The sequence below is a fragment of the Cuculus canorus genome, chromosome 23, assembly GCF_017976375.1.
Source record: "Cuculus canorus isolate bCucCan1 chromosome 23, bCucCan1.pri, whole genome shotgun sequence".
In the NCBI taxonomy this organism is placed as follows: Eukaryota; Metazoa; Chordata; class Aves; order Cuculiformes; family Cuculidae; genus Cuculus; species Cuculus canorus.
Genome location: NC_071423.1, coordinates 55592 through 75986, shown reverse-complemented (window position 1 = coordinate 75986; position 20395 = coordinate 55592). Strand labels below are relative to the sequence as shown.

The 20395-nt window shown below is 53.9% G+C and overlaps 2 protein-coding genes across 4 annotated transcripts; both read right to left on the bottom strand.

Moving 5' to 3' along the window:
• Nucleotides 1–1299: 1299 nt before the first annotated feature.
• Nucleotides 1300–7707, bottom strand: CHEK1 (checkpoint kinase 1). The gene is made up of 12 exons (XM_054087079.1): nucleotides 7565–7707; nucleotides 6485–6708; nucleotides 5847–5911; nucleotides 5704–5773; nucleotides 5429–5617; nucleotides 4081–4185; nucleotides 3914–4009; nucleotides 3730–3838; nucleotides 2934–3111; nucleotides 2090–2221; nucleotides 1892–1993; nucleotides 1300–1575 (listed from the first exon to the last, which is right to left on the bottom strand). Exons 1-12 carry the CDS (start codon nucleotides 7633–7635, stop codon nucleotides 1480–1482), a joined length of 1437 nt encoding a protein of 478 aa, XP_053943054.1. The 5' UTR covers nucleotides 7636–7707; the 3' UTR covers nucleotides 1300–1479.
• A 591-nt stretch (nucleotides 7708–8298) lies between these two features.
• STT3A (STT3 oligosaccharyltransferase complex catalytic subunit A) lies at nucleotides 8299–20359 on the bottom strand. Of its 3 annotated transcripts, none has more exons than XM_054087078.1 (19): nucleotides 19338–19600; nucleotides 18352–18439; nucleotides 17541–17666; nucleotides 17193–17253; nucleotides 16452–16573; nucleotides 15503–15648; nucleotides 14865–14955; nucleotides 14040–14146; nucleotides 13470–13634; nucleotides 12756–12936; nucleotides 11487–11642; nucleotides 11186–11277; nucleotides 10374–10529; nucleotides 10072–10260; nucleotides 9874–9990; nucleotides 9691–9793; nucleotides 8875–9063; nucleotides 8613–8728; nucleotides 8301–8525 (listed from the first exon to the last, which is right to left on the bottom strand). In XM_054087078.1, the coding sequence occupies exons 3-19, from the start codon at nucleotides 17626–17628 to the stop codon at nucleotides 8487–8489; spliced, it is 2118 nt and encodes a 705-aa protein (XP_053943053.1). In that variant the 5' UTR covers nucleotides 17629–17666; nucleotides 18352–18439; nucleotides 19338–19600; the 3' UTR covers nucleotides 8301–8486. The 3 variants fall into 3 exon arrangements, with proteins under 3 accessions (XP_009566883.1, XP_053943053.1, XP_053943052.1); XM_054087077.1 differs by lacking the exon at nucleotides 19338–19600 and adding an exon at nucleotides 20293–20359 and having other exon boundaries at nucleotides 8302–8525; XM_009568588.2 differs by lacking the exons at nucleotides 18352–18439; nucleotides 19338–19600 and adding an exon at nucleotides 17784–17913 and having other exon boundaries at nucleotides 8299–8525.
• Between the last annotated feature and the right edge of the window lie 36 nt (nucleotides 20360–20395).

Below are 20395 nucleotides of genomic sequence, written 5' to 3'. Positions count from 1 at the left end.
TAATTACCGCCCCCTGGCCGCAATCTGTGATCTCTGGGACAATTAAAAGCATTTAATCCCAGCTCAAAAGCAAACAAGGTCGGAGGCGGCGTCCTCCTGCCTCCCCGTGCCCACTGCCAGGGTCTGCAATATAAATACACAATTAAAAAATCGCCGCTAATTGCTGTGCCGGAGACAGGTTCCCACCGGGAAAAAAAAGAGCCAGGAAAAGGATATTAAAAATAAATTTTAAAAGGGGAAACCAAGGAAAAAGAGCATTTCTCATCCCAATAATTAAATGCTGAAGCAGCTGTTGGGGTTTGGGGAGCAATCTCGGAGCTCGGTGTCTCAGGATGGGTCTGGGGGAGACACTTCTTCCTGGGGGGGGGAAGGGCTCAGGCCTCCCCCCAGGTTAATTCCCAGCTTCGCTCTCGCTCCAGCGCTAACAACCCCTGGCAGCTCCAGGGCTCATTAGCCCTTCTGAAAAGCAATTAGAGAGCTTAGCAAATGAGGGCAGTCTCTGCCCTGAGCCAAGGAGGGGAACAGGGGACTGGTCCCCAAAACTTAGTGGTGGGACGGGCTGCGTTGGGGCTGCACAGCTTGGTGGGGATCCCTGAGCTGGAGGAGTAATGCTGTGCCATCAGTGGGTTTCAGAGTGAACACCATCAGTGGGTTTCAAGTAGGATGAGTCCTGTGCTTGCCAAGAATCCTCCCAAAATTAAAAAAAAAAATGCTGTATTTCACCCAAAACGGACTCTAAAATATGAAGTAAAACAAGTTATACGGCACCGCTGCAGAGCAGGAGGATATTTTTCACCACAAATCTCAAGGTTTAGGTCAAAAGGCTGGTGCCAGTAGGGGGCTCGTCTGGAGCAAGTGCAGTTCATGGGAGTGAGGATGCAAAACATCGCCAGGGCCTTTTTTTGGGGGTGAAAATAACCTGAGGAGGGAAGGACGCTAATCCCAACTGGCTGGTTTTTTTTATTGAATGCCTTTATTAATTGCCGGCTGGCAGAGCACCACAGGGCCCCCAGTTCATGTTCCTCCCCCCACTGCACTCCAGCTACGGCCATCCCACCAGCCCCACTGGGCACCGCAGGATCGGGCCCAAGCAGCCTCCCCCAGCACCAGACCTGCAGTCACCCTCACTGTGCTCGTGCCTGGATGCTGCTGGAGAGCCACACGGGGAAGAGGAGCAGAGAAGGAGGGGGGAGAAAAAAGAAGACGAGGGGGGGAAGAAAAAGAGGGGGAAGAAAAAGAGGGGGGAAGAAAAAGAGGGGGGAAGAAAAAGAGGGGGGAAGAAAAAGAGGGGGGAAGAAAAAGGGAGGAGGAGGAAGAAAAAGGGAGGAGGAGGAAGAAAAAGGGAGGAGGAGGAAGAAAAAGGAAGGGGAAAGGAAAAAAGAGGGAGGGGAAAGGAAAAAAGAGGGGAGAAAGAAAAAGAGGGCAGTTGAAAGAGGGGGGAAATAGAAAGAGGGAGAGAGCAGGTGGGGTGCAGGGGACTCAGGTCGGGGGCATCCAGACTTTCTGGGTGCTGACGATGTCGCTGAGCTTGCCCTTGATCTTCAGGAAATGCCTCTTGAACTCCAGGCCATCACCCTGTGCAGGGAAAGGCAGAAGTTGAGGCGTGCTCGCTGTGCCCACTGGCTCGCAGCAGCTCGTGCCCATCACGCACACCTCGCACTGCTTTCCCCTTGCATCCGTCTCCTTGCACCCACCAACACCACCGTGCGCCACCTGCTTCCTTGCACACCATCCTGCACCCATTTTGCCCCTCGTGCACCCATCAAGTCCTGCCTCAGATGCACCAGACCCTGCCTTGCATCATCTCGCACCCCCCAACACCGCCTCGCGCAACCCCATGAGACCCTGCATCCCCTCACCCCATTGCGTGCCCACCCTGACTCCCCCTCACCTTGGAGAGGCGAAAATCCACCAAAATATTACTCTCCATCTCCACCAGGTTCACCTTGAAGATGAGTTTGTTGTTCCTCTTGTCCGTGGTCGAGATGGTGACCTGTAAACACACCGAAGATGGGGGTCCACCAAATTCTTTGCAGATCCAAGAGTGGGGGGGAGGTCCCACCCAATAATTCTGCGCCCCAATCCCCACCTGGTTCGTGCAGGACTTCTTCCAGCCGTACCCCATCCTCTCACAGACCTCTTTGAGCGCACGGTAGGAGCTGTCAGCGTCCAGTTTGGTGAAGAAACGTGTCATCCGCTTCACCAGCCGCTGCCACGGGCTCTGCCAGCCACGAAAACCAGTGGCAAAGGTTAGGAATCCTGCAAAGCTGCAAGCCTAGCTCTGCCAAACCCGGACCTCAAGAGCTGCAAAGCTGCACCCCCTGATGGTGACACCGCGAGCAGCAGCACCCAAAGCAAATTCCACACCGAGAATGTTGCAAAGCTGCATCACAGATATTAGAAACACTGCAAGACAGCAGCCCCGCTATGGCAGTGCTCCCTACCATGAATAGTGCAAATTTGCTTCTCAGTCTTACACAGATAATGCAGCTACAACTCCAAATATCATAAATTGTGCAAAGCTGGAACTCAAATGTCATAAATGTGAAGCAAAGGTGCATCCTGAACACTAGTGAGCTGCACCCTGATATTGTAAACACTACAAAACAACCCCCAAACACTGCATGGTTGTGTTTCAATACTAAGAATACCGTAAAGCTGCACCCTGAGACGATAAATATTGCAAAGCTACATCCCCCCAGTATCATAAAGTCATTCCCTAACATTCTATCTACTGCAAAGCTGCATCCCAGACACTGCAATGCTGCACCCTGAGATGATAAACATTGCAAAGCCGCATCCCAAGACAAAACCCATTGCAAAGGCACATCCCCAGCGTGGCAGAATTGCATCCTGATTTTATAAACACTGTAATGCTGCATCCCAAGACAATAAAAGCTGCAGAGCTGCCCCCTAAATGCCCAGCACAGCACCTGGGAAGAGCCTGGCGTGCCGAGGAGCTGGCTGTTGACCAGCATGTGCTCGGGGCAGGCGGGCTGGGAGAAGCTGATGACCTGCACCACTTTGTCGATGCTGGCCGCCCCGTTGTCCCAGAGTGCCCCACCGGTGCCCGGCTCTGGCTGTGACGTGGAGTAGCTCGCCTTCTCCTCGCTGCAATGCAAGGGGAGATGGGATGTTAGGGATGGTAGCACAAAGGAGAGATCGCGAGGGTGCAGAATGGGGGGATAAGGTGTTCCAGGTCAGACAGGGCTTGGAGATCCAGTGGGAGGTGTCTCTGCCCATGGCAGGGGGTGGGACTGGATGGGCTTTAAGGCCTCTTCCAACCTAAACCATTCTATGATTCCATGAGACGTTCAAGCATGGAAATTGCATCACTTTGGGATTGTGCAGGATATTCTGGTGCAGCCACAATCAGGGCACATGCGGGTTCATGCGTGCACCCAGCTGGTTCTCACCAAACGCCCTCTCAGGAAGAACACCAGGGGCAAAAGCACTGTGGCGCATGACAAACTGCAATGTGCAAAGAATTGCAGAGCACAAAGCTATGCGCTACGCAAGGCCCCGTGGTGGGTGACAAACTGCACCGTGCAAAGCTCTGCGGGGTGAGATGCAAAGCCCACAACAAGCAAACATGCAGGAAAGCTCCTGCCTGCGCCAGAGCAAAACAGCCCAGCAGCACAAACAGCAATGAGACGACTCGCGTGGCCCAAGCATGCGCTCGCAACTCAGAACGCGTAGGGCGGGTTGCAAAGGGAAGTGGAGGCTCACCCGAGCACGCTCTTCACTGGCGAGAAGTCTGTGTCAGAGCGGACGTGCTTGGAGAAGCCACCGGGGGAATCAGTGACTGCCCCCGAGGACATGCGAGCCCGTTTGATGCCTGCGAAGAGACAAAGACACCCAATAACCCCCCCTGAACTTGGGGGGCGAGCGCGTCCCCCCAGCAGCCTCTTACCCTTTTTCAGGGGTTTGCTGTACCACCGGTCCTTCTTGATGTCTGGGATGGTGATCCTCACTGTCGGACTCTCCGTCAGGATTTTGTGCAGCAAAGCTAGGAGATATCAAGGGAGAAATGGCAACTCCCGGCACAGCGTCGGGTGCAGCTGGGTGCCAGTTGCTTACCTAAGGGTGCTGAATCGATCTTTTTCCAAGGAGGGAGATAGGTTTTCTTTTCCTTCCAGTCGCAGTATTCCTGGCAGCTATCGCTGGGCTGGTCCCAGGGCAGCTCTGCCAGAGGGGGGAACGCACTGCATTATTGCTCTGGGGAGAAGGAGCGTGGACAGAGGGGGAAACAGCCCAGGAGGCAGAGCAGCAAGATCCACACAAGTTTTAGCCAGAGGGGGACAGCAAAGACCAGTTCAGTATGGTTTTAAAAAGAGGCAAAGATTTACAGCATGTGAAGGCATTGCAATGTGCAAAAGCCCTGTGGTGCACAAAGGTCTGCGACATGCAAAGCCCTCCAAGGTGCAAATCCCCCACAGCGTGCAAACCCCCCGCTGTGTGCAAAGGTATCGCAATGCACAAAGCTCAGTGGTGTGCACACAGCAGCACCAGCCATGACTCTGTGGGGATTCACTGTGCCAGGCATCCCTGCTCTGTGCCAGGCGCTGTATCTCGTGTGTTCCCCATGCATTCCATACCTGCCCCGTGCATCTCATAGACACCCTTACACATCTCGCTCCCTCCCTTTTGGCACCTTATATCCCCCTGCGCCTTCCATACATTCGCCTTATGCAATTCAAACACCTCTGCTAGGCATTATACGTGCTCTACACTCCCTTATCCATCTCGTACATCCCCCCTTCGCACTGCCCACACCCCTGTGCATTCCATACATCCCCCATCACATACGTTGCCCCCAAGCCTCACATGGGCCCTTCCCTGTCTCACGCAGCCCTCAGTGCTCCTCTCTCCCTATGAATTCCATGTGCCCACCCTTCTGCACCTCCTACACCCGCAAACACCATTCACACCTCCCCGTCTGCACTTCACACACGTTCCTGAGCCCCTCTACTATGAGGACAGGCTGGGAGAGTTGGGGTGGTTCAGCCTGGAGAAGAGAAGGCTCCAGGGAGACCTTAAAGCACCTTCTAGTGCTGAAAGGGGCTCCAGGAAAGCTGGAGAGGGGCTTTTTCCAAGGGCCTGGAGTGACAGGACAAGGGGGAATGGCTTTAAATTGGAAGGGGGAGGATTTAGATTAGACATTAGGAAGAAATTCTTCATGCTGAGGGTGGGGAGCCCCTGGCCCAGGTTGCCCAGAGCAGTGGGGCTACCCCATCCCTGGAGGGGTTCAAGGCCGGGTTGGATGGGTCTTGGAGCCCCCGATCCATGGGAGTTGTCCCTGCCCATGGCAGGGGGTGGAACTGGATGGGCTTTGAGGTCCCTTCCAACCCAAACGATTATACAGGATTCTATGATCTTGTGCACGCCTCTTTCTCCATTCCACACGCGTCGCCTGTGCGGTGCCCACCTCCAGCCAGCATAGCCGTCAGCACCACCCCACACGCCCAGACGTCGACAGGCTCAGCCCGGAACTCAGGGCGCCGCAGCAGCTCGGGGGCTACATAGGGCAGGGTGCCACACATCTTGTTGAGCAGCCGCTCCCGGCCATTGTGCTTGAAGACGGTGGCCAAGCCAAAATCGGAGATTTTCAGGTTATCTGGACCCAAATTCCAATTGAAAGTTCACATTAAAAATTCTGATTAAACAGAGGGCTCAGAGGGATGCATCCCCCCCCCTCCCCACCTCGCTCATCCAGCAGCAGGTTCTCCGGCTTCAGGTCGCGGTGGGTGATGCCAATGCTGTGCAGATAGACCTGGGGATGGAGAGAGGGATCAGCAACATGCAGGGCTGCTGCTGGCATCGCTGGTATCACGGCTGCAGCTCACCACACCGGCGATCAGCTGCTGGAAGAAACGTTGTGCCTCTGGCTCTGGCATCCCGATATCTGGCTCTGCACGAGAGGAGTAAGAATCATTGAATGGTTGGGACTGGAAGAAACCTCCAAGCCCATCCAGTCCCACCCCCTGCCATGGGAAGGGACACCTGCCACTGGATCAGGGGCTCCAAACCCCATCCAACCCGGCTTTGAACTCCTCCAGGGATGGGGCAGCCACCACTGCTCTGGGCAACCTGGGCCAGGGCCTCCCCACTCTCATTGTGAAGAATTTCTTCCTAATGTCTAATCTAAACCTTCCCCCTTCCCCCTTCCAATTTAAAGCCATTCCCCCTTGTCCTATCGCTCCAAGATCTTGTAAAAAGTCCCTCCCCAGCTTCCCTGGAGCCCATTTCAGCACCGGAAGGTGCTCTAAGGTCTCCCTGGAGCCTTCTCTTCTCCAGGTTGAACAACCCCAACTCTCTCAGCCTGTGCTCCTAGCAGAGGGGCTCCAGCACTCATATCATCTTTGTTTCCTCCTCTGCACCTATTCCAACAGTTCCATCTCCCAAGAGCAATTCTCAGCCATTTAGGGACTAATTCCTTAATGCATCATTTTACATAAAATAAGAATTATTTTAAGCAGGGTACCAATGCGGTCGAAGAGCTCGCCACCGCTGCAGTACTCCAGGAAGAGGTATTGCGTGGCACCTTCCCGACGGTGCCCATAAAATTTGACAACGTTCTCGTGGTTGAGCATCTTGTTGATGCAGATTTCCTTCTTGATGTTCTCAGGGCAGTCAGCCGCTCGCTTCATGTCCACAATTTTCACAGCTACGGCTTCCTCAGTGCGGCGGTTGACAGCCAGCTGCACCCTGGGGCCAAGAGAGGGTCAGCTGGGAGCACAGAAGGCACAGAACGGACACAAAATCTGCCAGGGGAACCAAAGAATGGGAGGGAACAGGCAAGGCAGGTGATGGTGGCATGCAGGGTTGTGGGATGGCAAGCGGCAAGATACAGGGGGCAGACAATGGGAAAGCAGTGGGCATACACAGCGCACAGGGTAGCGAAGCAGTGTCAAACAGCGGGCACGCACACAAGGAGTATCCAATGGCCAAGCAGTGGTGTACAGAGGGCATGCAATGGCCGCAAAGCAGGCAAGCAATGGGCACATGCACAAGGAATAGGGAATGGCCAAGCAGCGGGCAACCAGCGGACGTACAGAGGGCAAGTGATGGTCATGCAGCGGGCATAAGGAGGGCATATGGTGGTGAAGCAGGGGCAAGCAGTGGGCAAACAGAGGGCAAGCAAATGGCCAAGCAACAGGCACACACACACAGGGGAGTGCAATGGCCAAGCAGTGGGCACACAGAAGGCAGGTGACGGCCAAGCAGAGGGCACACAGGGGGCAAACACCAGTGAAGTAGGGGCAAGCAGTGAGCACACACAGGGTGTACAATGGCCAAGCAATGGTCAAACAGTGGGCGCACAAAGGGGACACATCAGTGAAGCAAGGACAAGGCATAGCCAAGCAGAGGGCAAACAAGGGGCAAACAGCAGTGAAGCGGGGCGAGCAGCGGGCACACACAGGGCACACGACGGGCAAGCGGAAAGCAAGCAGCGGGACGCGAGGGCCGTGCAAGAGCGAATCGGCTCGCGAGCAGCGGGCGCAGAGGGGCACGCATTGACCGAGCCCCGGGTCCGGTCCGCCCCCCCGGGCCCCGCACTCACTCCCCGTAGGCGCCTTCGCCCAGCGTCTGCACCAGGTCCCAGTCCTCCACGAACGGCACCGGCCCCGCCATCCCCGCGCCCGTTCCCGCCAGCGCGCCGCGCCCCGCCCCGCCCTGCGCGCGCACCGGACGCGCCCCACCCCCCACCAGCCACGCCCACAACGCAGCCCCACACGCTCCCTGGCCACTCCCACAACGCAGCCCCACACGCTCCCTGGCCACTCCCACAACGCAGCCCCACACGCTCTGGCCACGCCTACAACGCAGCCCCACACTCTCCCTGGCCACGCCCACTACGCCCCCACACGCTCCCTGGCCACGCCCACAAAGCATCCCACACGCTCCCTGGCCACGCCTACAACGCAGCCCCACACGCTTCCTGGCCACGCCCACAAACGCAGCCCCACACGCTCTCTGGCCCCGCCCCATCTACTCACCCACTTTCCCCACGACCGCGCCCCCTTCCTGACCCACCCCTACCTGGGCCGCGCCTCCTTCTCTACACGGGCCACGCCCCCATGCTGAGGCCACGCTCCCAGTCGAGACCACGGGGCGCTCCTCAGATGGCCACGCCCACTCTCCTCCCCAGGCCACACCTCCTTCCCAGCCCCATCGGCTGCCCGCAGCGACCACGGCTGCCCCCCGGTGCTCCCCCTTGGGATAAAGCGAACCAGCAGAACTGGGGAAACCCCCACCAAAATCGCATTTTCTTTACTCCCAGCTGGCTGCGGTTCCCCCTCCATTTGGAAACAACTCCGTGCGTATAAAAAACGGCTGGGCCGCCCCCCCGCCCCGCTGCCTGCGCTTACAAACGGTATAAAATAAAAACAAACCCCCCTCCTCCCACCAAAAAACCCAAACCCCCAATCTCTCTGCTTCACAGGCGAAGGTTGGGTCAGTGCAGCACGGCTTGCAGGGCTCCTCTACGTTCTGGACAAGCCCCGGTTATCCAAATCTTTCACCTAGGCAGGAAAAAAAAAGGCTGGGTTAGGTGAAATGTACTGTTTTTTCCCAAATGTGATGGGTCTGGGCTCGTTCCGGGGCTGTACCTTGTATATCCGCACCAGCCAGTGTTCTGTGGTGTATGCTTCCTCGAGCACGTCCAGCTCAAAGTCCTTGTTGCCAATCTCAGCATTCCTCACACGGTCATAGCCTGGCGGTCGCTCTAGAAGAGGGCAAACAGTGAGCATGCAATGGCCAAGCAGTGGGCACACAACAGCCAAGCAGCGCTCACGCAAGGGACATGCAATGGACCAAGCACTGGGCCCAAAAGCAGGGTGTGCGTGCCCTCATGTGGTTCTGAGGACTCACTGGCCTCCGTGTAGACCTGGCCAAAGCGGTAGTAGCACATCTTGTACATGAGGCAGTTGAGGAGCACAGGGGAGCCCTCACGGTCCACCCGGAACTCGCCCGTGGGGGTGTAGTAGTCGTGTTCCTTGATGTGGCGCCCCGTGTCCGTGCTGCCCCCAATCCGCACCATCCACAGGAACTTGTTGATATCTGAATGGTGTAGAACAAAGAGTTGGGGGCAAAAAGCAAGGTGAGAAAAAAAGGTCTGGGCAGCTTCCAGACAAGAGCATTTCTATAGAATAGTGGAACGGCTTTGGCTTGGAAGGAACCTCAAAGCCCATCCAGTTCCACCCCCTGCCATGGGCAGAGACACCTCCCACTGGATCAGGGGCTCCAAGCCCCATCCAGCCTGGCCTTGAACACCTGCAGGGATGGGGCAGCCACCACTGCTCTGGGCAACCTGGGCCAGGGCCTCCCCACCCTCAGCATGAAGAATTTCTTCATAATGTCTCATCTAAATCTTCCCCCTTCCAATTTAAAGCCATTACCCATCACCCTGTCAACTCCAGGCCCTTGTAAAAAGTCCCTCCCCAGCTTCCCTGGAGCCCCTTTAAGTACTAGAAGGTGCTCTTAAGGTCTCCCTGGAGCCTTCTCCAGGCTGAACAATCCCAACTCTCAGCCTGTCCTCATTCTGGTACTGTTTTCACCTTGCAGCCTCAGCTGCTGGTGGGACTTCGCTCTTTTAAGAGACGTTCTGTAGAAGCCCACACCACCAGTGTCCCACAGGCACTGGGGGTCCTGTGGACCAGTTTGACCCAGCTGAGAGCAAGATCTTACCGTCAGATGAGTACCCGGTGAGGCCCCCAAAGATTACTAGCACGTAGCTGACATCTAGCTCCCTCATGATCTCGTAGGCTTTTTCCTCTGTTGATGCCATTGCCTGGAGCAGACATGGTGTCAGTCACACCACATAGTGCCTCAAAAAGGCAGGGGAAGGCGGTGGGCAAGGGAAGGACCTACCTGCCCGACACGGGAGATGTGCGTGTTGTTCCAGGTGTTGTTGTCTACCAGGATGGTCCGGTTGGCCATGGCGGTTATCTGGTACCCATAGTCCCACCAGGACATAACCTTCGCATCCTATACCCAACCACCAGATGTTCTGTCAGTACGTCAGCAGACGACATCAGGTCCCCACCACCTCAAATCACCCTCATTTACCTCTGGTGTGTTGTGACGCAGCCAATAATAAGCTTCTCTGAAGTCATCAAAAATGATCCTGCTGCCATCCCCACCCCGAGCAGAGAGCACAATGGAGGGGGAAGAGTATGCCTCGCTGGTCACCCAGGTGGAGTGGAAGGTGTAGGTGATCAGGAAGAAAGCCATGACAAGGATCATGCCACTTGCAACCTAGGGGAGCAAACTGGGGTCAGTGCTGGAGGGATTTAGCCATCAGCCTGCCGCACCCATCCCCACCATGACAAGGTGCCTTGTCCCTCTGTCCACACTGGCCCAACACTCACTTCATTTTTTATGGGGTAGGTGGAATCTTGCTGTTTTTTGCTCTTCTTGTCTGGCCGGCTGATATCCAGGTTCTTCATGTAGGTGGACAACACCTGAGAAACCCCGATACCAGACAGGATGCACATCACCGGCGCCAGAACCAGCATCAGACGCACCTACGGGCAACAGCAGAAAAATCAGCACCTGCTGGAGAAGAAACCTGGGGCAAAGATCCAGTACAAGAGAGCAATTAAATGCAGTCCCTAATTCAGCAGAAACATAAACCTCACTATAAGCTCAGAGCTAATCTTTTCAGTTGGTGTAGACTAGGAGCTGTCACTGTCCCAGAAACCCCCAAAGGCGGTTTCTCTGAAGTCCTCAAACTTGGCCAAGGTGCAGAACTGACCTCAATAACCTGAGGTGGAGCCAAGAATGAGCAGATGCCACCACAGAGAAATCAACCCATGCTTAGGGTTATGGGTGCTGCAGGAAGGCTGAAGACAGGCTCAAAAGCAGCCATTTGCCCTCAGCCCCTGCTCAAACACCTACAGTGTTCATTTGGGTTTGCACCTCAGCTACGGGAGATCAGAAACAGAGACCCAGCAGTGCCCATATGGAAACCAGTAACACCAAACCCAGTACATTTTGCAACACCACATTCCCTCCCTACACAGAAGGGCAAATAAAATCAATTTTAAGGAAGAGTGAGAAGCCTCATGAACATTTGAACCGGCTCAAGGTGGAAGAACTACCAAAAGCAAGTTCGGGAAAGAAATTAAATCAGTTTTGTTAAGATCATCTCATCATCCCGCTTCTGCCCAGCAGCCCTCACCATCACAGCAGAGAAGTACATGCTGGTCACACCGTACATGATGATAAAGATACGGGCATCCGACAGGTTGCTGAAGCAGTAATACAGACCAACTGCAAAGGGGAAGGAGAAACGGGTCAGGTTTACCTTCACAATCTGTTGCCTGAAACAAAAAACAGCTGGCAGAGGCATGCAACACCCCATGGCAGTCCAGCATCGCGAGGAGACTACAGGCTGTGGTTGTGGCTGTCAAAATAAAACCCTTCAGGGGCATGCAGTGATTTAATAAATTGGGGTCTGCCTGCATCTGCACTGGGCTCACCTGGGAACATGAAAACAAGAAGCTGCAGGTCAAAGTAGTAGGAGGACCAAGTGGTGGGCTGGTGCTCAGAGACAGAGGCAATGATGGGGATGTTGTTCTTCGCATAGGATGGATCGAGCAGGGAGTAGAATCGCCCTGTCCATGGGGAAATTTTCCCTAGGAAAGAGGACAAAAAATCATATTCGGTCCCAGCAAGGTAATAGCAATGCTGATGTCTTCTCTCCCAAGGGAGCAGGTGTGAGGCTGGATGAATCATAGAATGGTTTGAGTTGGAAGAGAACTTAAAGATCATCACATTCCAACTCCCCCTGCCACGGGCAAGGACACCTGTCACTGGATCAAAGGGCTCAAGGCCCCATTCCACCTGGCCTTGAACACCTCCAGGGATGGGGCAGCCACCACTCCTCTGGGTGACCTGTTTCAGTGCCTCCCCACCCTCATTGTGAAGAATTTCCTCCTTATGTCTAGTCTAAATTTGCCCCTCTCCAATTTAAAGTCATCCTCACTCAGTCCTATCACTCCATGCCTTTGTACGAAGTCCCTCCCCAGCTTTCCTGGAGGCCCCTCCAGGTACTGGAAGGTTGCTATAAGGTCTCCTCAGAGCCTTCTCTTCTCCAAGCGGAACAACTCCAACTCTCTCAGCCAGTCCTCATAGCAGAGGTGCTCCAGCCCTTGGATTATCTTGTGGTCTCCTCTGGACCTGTTCCAACAGCTCCATCTCCTTTTTTTGTTGAAGATTCCAGAACTGGACTCCAGACGAGGTCTCACAAGAGAGGAATAAAGGGGCAGAATCATCTCCCTTGACCTGCTGGCCATGCTTCTTTTGATGCGGCCCAGGATACAGATGAGCAATCCTAGATCTTGTTTAACAGCTCTATTACTCAAACCTACCATTTCAGAAAGGAAATAAATCATAATTTTACCCTAAAAAGACTTCTCCCCTACCTGAACAGCATTTTTAATACCTCTTCACTATTACAGATCGACAGGCAGTTTCTGAAGCAATAGCTCAGGGTCCCTAGCAGGTTTGTCCCCATGCCTCGTTTCACCCATAGCCCAGATCTCACAGCTGCTGCTTCAGTATCTTCCTGCTAACGTACAAATTAGGACAGGTCCCAGCTTCCCCTTTAGAGGGGCTCGTGAGCACTGAAACCACAGTGCGGGCAATAACACAGGACTAGGACTGACAAACTACGTGCTCTTCAAAACAACAAAAGGAGGCAAAGCCAGTGGTGAAACGCGCTCATCACCGCTGCCACCCTGGGCTACCTGTCAGCATCAGCACAGCGCCAATGGTGAGGAGGACAAAGCCAACCAAGGAAATGACGCTCCTGAAGAGGATTTCGAACTGCTGTGGGTTCAGCTTGCTCCGGAGATAGTCAACAAAGGCGTGGATCTGACACAAGCCAAAGACTCCAAGGGCAGCCATGTGCTCTGAGGAGAGGACAGGCTGCAAACAGGGGAGAGTGGGATCAGACACAGAGGAGAACAGCTGCATCATGCCTGAAATCAGCTTTTTTTAGGGGTCGCTTCTCAGCGAAATCATTGCCAAAGTCACAGGAAATCATTCCCTCCCTATGGACATCAAAGCTGCTGCGAGTCACCTCCTTACACGAGCTTCAATTCCCACACAGCAGTCCGCAGGAAAATTAAATCAATTCTCTTGAAAACATGAGCTATGTGGGCATTCTCCCTGCTACACCAACACACACCGGTGTGAGCCTTTCCTTCATCAAAGCCAGAAGTAGTTTCGTGAAAGGCAACTGGTGCCACGAAGCTTGGGAAGTCACCCGGCACCTCCAAAATCTAATCCTGTCAAAAGTCACAATGGATCAGCCTAATGGGAGCCAGGCCTGGCAGCCAGCACCCACTTGTATCACCAATGGCAAAGGCTAGAAGGGAAACCAGATGCCAACTCGCTGTTGTTCTGTTACAACCCACAACAAGATCGTCCTTGAGTCTGCAAATCATTGTGGTCCCCACCTGGAAGCCAACAAAGGAGATCTGCATGGAGAGGATGGTTCCCAAGCAGTAGACTGTGCAATAGGCTACGTAGATCCTGTGGGAGAAGCGGCCGGTCAGCATCAGCACAAGAACGTGCAAGGGGATGAGGTTAATCAGGAAGACATAACCACCCCATGAGGAGACCTGCCGGAGAGAAAACAAACACAAACCCCATAAGTTCCAGGACTGAACAGGTTGCGCAGCAGAGGGCAAATACAGCAGGTTCAGTTTTCCTGGGATCGCGCGCAGCATTTTCACCCAGCTGCAAAGCCAGCCATGATCTGCTCTGTCTAAAGGCACCCTCACCACTCACAGCTGCCAGAAGCCCCCATTTTTCAATGCTTTTAACAAAACCCTCACACAAAATCCTGCCAGTTTTATTAAGTGGAAATGAATGAAGAAAGCCTTCATTCCCTTTTCAGGCCATGCCCCTCACACAGAGGGGCTGGCTTCCTGAATCCAAGGACTCAACCGTGCATTTTTGGTCACCGAATCCAGAGCAGCCCTTGGAGTCTGAAACACCTTGGTGTCAGGAGAGGGAACACTTACCATGTAGAAATAGGCAAGAGCACACATGGCTGCCCAATAGATGGACCCGGTTTTGACAGCTTTGATCCACATGTAGTAAGTTAACAGCATGCAGAATATGGCGATACCTGCATTGGAAGGACACAGAAAAGTCTAAGCAAGCTCACATCAGCCTTGAAACATCCGTGTAATCTGTAGGGCATGCCAGAGTGCCCAGTTGCATTAAAAATATATAAATGCTTTGGCTGGTCCATCAGAAGATGGAACAGCACCTCATAGAAAGAGCCGGGCTTGGGAAAAGGGTTTAATATCTCATTTCCAGATTGCAAAACTCTGATGTTTACATCTTGCTGTAGGTAACGGCTCATGCAGCTGCATCCAGCCACAGCAGCTGGCTTTTCTGCACACAGTAACTCCCTGCATGGCATCCAAGAGCCGAGCTATGGGAGAGGAACCTGGATCCTGTACTGCCCTAGGTATCAACAATGAAATTGCTGCCTTTGCCAGACCCAAAGTTACTGTCGGAAAGGAGAGAAAAAGCATGCAGGAGTCATGCAACAGCTTGATCCCAAGCAATTTGTGGAGCTGGCAAACCCCCTTTTTCTGACTTGCAAACAAGGATACTCAGGGAACAGGACATGCTTGCTGCCAGAGTCTGGAAACACTCCCTTTTCTAGTTGAGAACAACCACTGATCTCTAAGCAACTGGGTTAGGAAACCACATGGTCCTGTTGGAGCTCACTGGGAAAAGGCAGTTCTTCCATTTAGCGCTATAACAGCTTTACCAACATTTTCCAACACTCAAAGCTGTTAAAAGCTTCCCTGCTCCAAGTGTCACAAACTCACCTTCATTATCATAGGAGCCAGCAACAGACCGAGAGATGTACCCGGGCACAACTGCAATCATGGCGGCAGCAAGGAGTCCTGCCCCGGCGTCCTGGGGGAAGGAAACACAGCCAGAGGGTGGAAAAGCCATCAGGTTTTAGGACTTCCATTATCATACCATGCCCAAGTCACAGGTGATGGGATGAGAGAGAATGGCTTCAAGCTGTGCCAGAGCAGGTTCAGATTGGACATTAGGAAAAATTTCTTCACTGAAAGAGTTCTCAGGCACTGGCAGAGGCTGCCCAGGGAGGTGATAGAGTCACCATCCCTGGTGTAGTTTAAAAGATGGACAGATGAGGTGCTTAGGGATATGATCTAGTAGTGGACAGGTATGGTTGAGCTTGATGATTTCAAAAGTACTTTCCAACCTAGCAATTCTATGATTCTGTGCACAGATATGCCTCAAAAAAATAAAAATTGAGTGCTGAAATACGATTTTAAAACATATATTCTATTTCCCAGACGTTCTGTGTTTTGACCAGCACTGTGGTCATTTCCAAACCTCCGATACAGCTGTGACTGCTGTTCCAAAAGGCACACAGAGCTCATGCTCCTCAGTGAAGCAAAGTCTGCAAGGAATGCCCTGATGTCCCCTGTACCTTGAGCTCTTTGGTGAGGTGGTAAGTCACAATAGTAGTGAAAGAGGAGAAGAGGGGAGCCAGGAACACACAGACATTTCGGATGTCGATGGTGATGTGGAAGAAGTGCAGCACATGGTAAATTGCTGCTGATGTGATCATCAGGCCTGCAGGATGGAAACAACACTGTTACCAGAGTTCACTCAGCCTGTCCGCAGTGCCAGGCATTGCTAGCCTGCAATTAACAACAGGGAAGCCAAAAGCCTTGCCACAAAGGAGCTGCTGCCCAGGATGAATCCGATGGGGTCCCCTCCTCTCCCAGCTGGCACTCATGGCTTTGCCTCACGTACACACAGTGTCACAGAATCACCCGAGTGGCAGGGGACCCACAAGGACCATCGAGTCCAACTCCTGTCCCTGCATGGGATAATCCCACAATTCACAGTGTGGGTCTGAGGGGTGTTGGCCAAACGCTTCTGCGATATTGTCAGGCTGTGACTGCTTCCCTGCGAGCTACTCCAGTGCCCCACCACCCTCTAGGGGAAGAACCGGCCTTGAACACCTCCAGGGATGGGACACTTGGGACTTCTCTGGGTAACCTCTGCCACCACCTCCCCACCCCCACAGGAAAACATTTCTTCCTAAGATCTCATCTCAATCTCCCCTCTTTCGGCTGAAAACCAACCTAACCCTTCCCAGCATCTTCCTGCCATTCCCTCAGGTGAGAGAGAAGAGCTCAGTGCCTGCTCCTCCTCTTTCCCACATGAGGAAGCTGCAGAACGCGATGAGGTCTCCTCTCAGTCTGCTCTTCCCCAGGCTGAACAGACCAAGAGACTACAGCCACTCCTCATGCAACTTCCCCTTCAAACCCTTCACTGTTGGTTCCATGCCCTCCTCTGGACTCCCTACACCACTCAACCCCACCCGTTTTCCCTTGCACAAGGTGTGTTTCAGCTGCCCAACAGCTCACCTGGATAAATGGTCCCACCGATAATCCTACCCAGGGGGTACCAGGCTCGGTCGTCAAACCAGTTATGGAATTTATAGAAGCCCTCCTCTGCCAGAAAGCGGGTGGTGCGGTAGTTAAAATACCTGCAAGAGTGACAAGTACTAAATATCTCCACAGCTAGACAGAAACTGACTGCTCCCTTGGTTATAACCACCGTCCTTACGGAGCACTCAGGAAACTGGGCAGCTTGCGACAGTCAGGTAAGCACCAAACTGTGTGCCCCTTTGGACACCTTTCTCTGATCTCTAGGGGTATGACAGCACTGGAAGGGCTGACTGCATGTTTTCCACACAGAGGGAACAAGTTCGATTTCCCTCAGCTGCAGAGGTTCGTCCCTTCTCCCTACAGCGTTTAAAAGTGGGTTTGCAAAGGCATTGTCCTCCCTTGTGCCTGATTTAACCCATAAGCATGGGTTGCAGACAGAAGTCATGCCAGGAGTGTGTTCTCCTGCTATGCCCTGCTCAGGCAGAGAACCACCACATCCCAGCAATCTCCCCTGCTTAGATCCAGGCTGCAGGGTGAGTCCTGGAACCCGAGAAGTGAATTTTGGGTCTGGCAGTGGAAAACCTAGCTGTACTGCAAACTGCCCTCCAAATCCCTCATTCTCAATGGGGATTAACTTGAGCCTGGCAAACACCACTTGAATTCTGTGTGGTCCAGAAGAGGAAAACGGAACAGGTCCACTAGAGCGGAGAGACTTACGGGTCAAATTCATGGATGACGCTTTCAAATCTTAAGACGGAAAAAAGCCTTGTGGAGAAAGCTGCAAACAGAGAAAAAGAGCAGAGTGAATTCACAGCACTCACTGAGCCAGAGTTATATTTGGCTTATCTGCTTTTTTGATGGATTAAAATTATTTCTGTCTTAAACTGGTTGTTGGGAATATAAAGGAAGATGTGGTTTTCAAAGGAAAAGAGACAGAAGGAATAAGAGTGTTCACTTAAGACGCATGTTAAAGACAGATGAGAGCTTCGCAATCTAAAAAAGAGAAGGGGCAGAAGCGGCTCCAGCAGGTATCCACAAGGCCGGCGCGGCTGGATGCAGACTCACACAGCACAGCTGCCATCGACAAGATGAGGAGCTTGAGCAGGGTGTCTTGCTTCTCATAGGACAGACGGAGAAACCCTAGCTTGGTCATTTTCACAGAAAAGGCAAGGACGGAGGACGTGTGAAGACCTGAAAACAAACAGGGAAGATGATCAAAGAGCAAGCTAGCTCCCAACCCCGCGTCTCCACATTTCATGCAATTGGCCCTTGAACAGCCCGCTCCTCCCCACAGAAGCTGTTGCTCACCCTTCAGCCCTGCCAGATGCTCTCGCTGACCCCATCTTCCTTCATGGAATGGGTTGGGTTGGAAGGGACCTCAAAGCCCATCCAGTTCCACCACCTGCCATGGGCAGGGACACCTCCCATGGATCAGGGGACTCCAAGAACCATCCAATCTGGCCCTAAACATCTCCAGGGAAGGGGCAACCATGATTTCCCTGGGCAACCTGGGCCAGGGCCTCCCCACACTCATCATGAAGAATTCCTTCCTAATTCAATCTTCCCTCTTCCATTTTAAAGCCATTCTCTTTCATCCTATCACTCCAAGCCCTCGTAAATAGCCCCTCCCCAGCTTTCCTGGAGCCCCTTTCCGGACTAGAAGCTGCTCTTACGATCTCCCTGCAGCCTTCTCCTCTCCAGGCTGAACAAACACAGCTGTCTCAGCCTGCCCTCAAAGCAGAGGTGCTCCAGCCCTTGGATCATCTTTGTAGCCTCCTCTGGACCCGTTCCAACAGGTCCATCTCCTTCTTATGTCGGGGATCCCAGAACTAGACACAACACCCCGTTCCCCAAATCCTCTTTCTCCCATCCTCACCTGATCAGTTGCCCCAAGTCTCCACTGAGGTTCTCCTTTCGTTTACGGAGACCAGAAATTCTCCAGGGCAGAAGACTTGTCTGTTTCTCTGCGTACAAACCAAAATCCAAGCATCAGCTTTCTGCAAAACCACTAAGCCTCTCTGGCCAGCCTCGGGAGTTCAACCACTGCCAGCAAACCACACACAGACAAATGCCTCTGGGAGATGCCCCAGAAGTCATCACTGGTTTCTCACATCCAGGTCTCTGGCTGCTCCCACTATGAATTATTGAACACTCACACTCCAGTGGTTTCCCAACATGGACTAGCACAGGGAGTGGGCTTTGTTTATCTCACAGAAGTTGGCTGTTTAATTCAGCCTCACTGGGCAGAGGAAGAGCCAGCAAAACCATAGAATCATAGAATGGTTTGAGTTGGAAGGGACCTTACAGAACACCTAATTGCAACCTCCTTGCCATGGGCCAGGACTCCTCCCGCTGGACCAGGGGCTCCAAGCCCCATCCAACCTGGCCTTGAACACCTCCAGGGATGGGGAAGCCACCACTGCTCTGGGCAACCTGAGCCAGGGCCTCCCCACCCTCAGAGTGAAGAATTTCCTCCTTAAAAAAAAAAATCCTACAATTGGACGCCAAGAAGGTGAAACGGTGGCCAGAGAATAATGACTTTCTTCTCTTGTAAAGCCTCCAGATTATTTAAAATACTCCCACACTCAACCAATCTGGAAAGAACCCCCACCTCTCCCTGTAAATTCCATCACAGAAACAGTGGGTAACTCCTCAGCTCAGTCTCTAAGCTGTGACACCAGGGAGGGCAGATTCTGACAGGCCAAGATTTAAAAATACAACACAAACTGGGCCTCAGCTCTTTCCGAGGCCTATAAGTGATTCCGACCTGCACGTATGCGTCACTAATTAATACAGAAATAACCCCACATGGTAATTATCTCCTGTTTCCCCTGGAGATAATAAGAAGCAGCCAATACTGACAGAACACGGAGGCCTCCCAGGCACAAGTGGGTCTGCTGTTGGGTACCATCACTATCCTGACTGTCGTGGCTCCAGCAGACAACTTGGGGTCACCCTTTCCCCACCAGTAATGCCACAGCTGCTGGGGCAACCAGTAACCCCTGGTGAGCATCCAGATACTGGGATGGGAAGAGAAAAAGCCCTTCCTGCACTATGGATGAGCACCCCACTCCCACCACCAGCCTCTCTGAACCTGTCTGTGTCCTACAAGACCGTGCCCCACACTACCCCTACTCCCATCTTCCTGTGCACCCCAACACTCCACAACTCCAGGTGTCCACAGTTCCCCCCCCCCGTACCCACCTCCCACAGACTCTGACACGCTGCACCCCTGAGACCCAGGTGCCCCACAGCATCACCCACCCCAAAACCCATGGCCCCACAGACCCAGGCACCCCAGACCCGGCAACCCCACAGACCCTCAAGCCAGAGGCCCAGGCACCCCACTGCCCCTCAACCAAAGGGCTTGAGTGCCCCACAACCCCTTAGCCCGAGAGACCCGTGTGCTCCACAGCCCCCACCCCACGGGCCCTGGCACCCACAGCCCTGCACACATCGCAACCACACAGTCCCCCACCCCACAGGCCTGGGTAATCCACAGGCACTCGACCCACAGCCTTCAGGCATCCCTCAGCCCCATAACCCCTATGCCTGGGTAACCCTCCAGCCCCTCAACCCCCCAGCTGTGGGCACCCCACAACCCCTGGCACTGCTCAGCCCCACAACCACACAACCCTGGGCACCCACAGCCCCACAACCTGACAGTTGTAGGCACCCCCCATCCCCACAACCCCACAGCTCCGGGCACCCCCGAGCCCCACAACCCCACAGCTCCGGGCACCCCCCAGCTCCACAATCCCCCTGCTTTGGGTACCCCCAGCCCCGAGCCCTGCCTGCCCCTCGCCCCCAGCCTCACCCCAGCGCCGCGCGCCGCCGCTCCGCCCGCCGGCCCCGCCCCCGCCGCGCGCGCTCCCATTGGCCGACGGCGCCGCCAGCCCTTGGGCGGCCGCGCTCATTGG

Coding starts and splice junctions, on each gene's coding strand:
- STT3A (XM_054087077.1), bottom strand. CDS start 17,628: ATGACCAAGCTAGGGTTTCTCCGTCTGTCCTATGAGAAGCAAGACACC. Junction 11,278..11,486: donor TCTTGTTTTCATGTTCCCAG/GTGAGCCCAGTG, acceptor TCCCCTTTGCAG/TTGGTCTGTATTACTGCTTC. Junction 9,991..10,071: donor TGCGTCACAACACACCAGAG/GTAAATGAGGGT, acceptor GGTTGGGTATAG/GATGCGAAGGTTATGTCCTG.
- CHEK1 (XM_054087079.1), bottom strand. CDS start 7,635: ATGGCGGGGCCGGTGCCGTTCGTGGAGGACTGGGACCTGGTGCAGACG. Junction 6,709..7,564: donor GGCGAAGGCGCCTACGGGGA/GTGAGTGCGGGG, acceptor TCTTGGCCCCAG/GGTGCAGCTGGCTGTCAACC. Junction 1,994..2,089: donor AGAAGTCCTGCACGAACCAG/GTGGGGATTGGG, acceptor GTGTGTTTACAG/GTCACCATCTCGACCACGGA.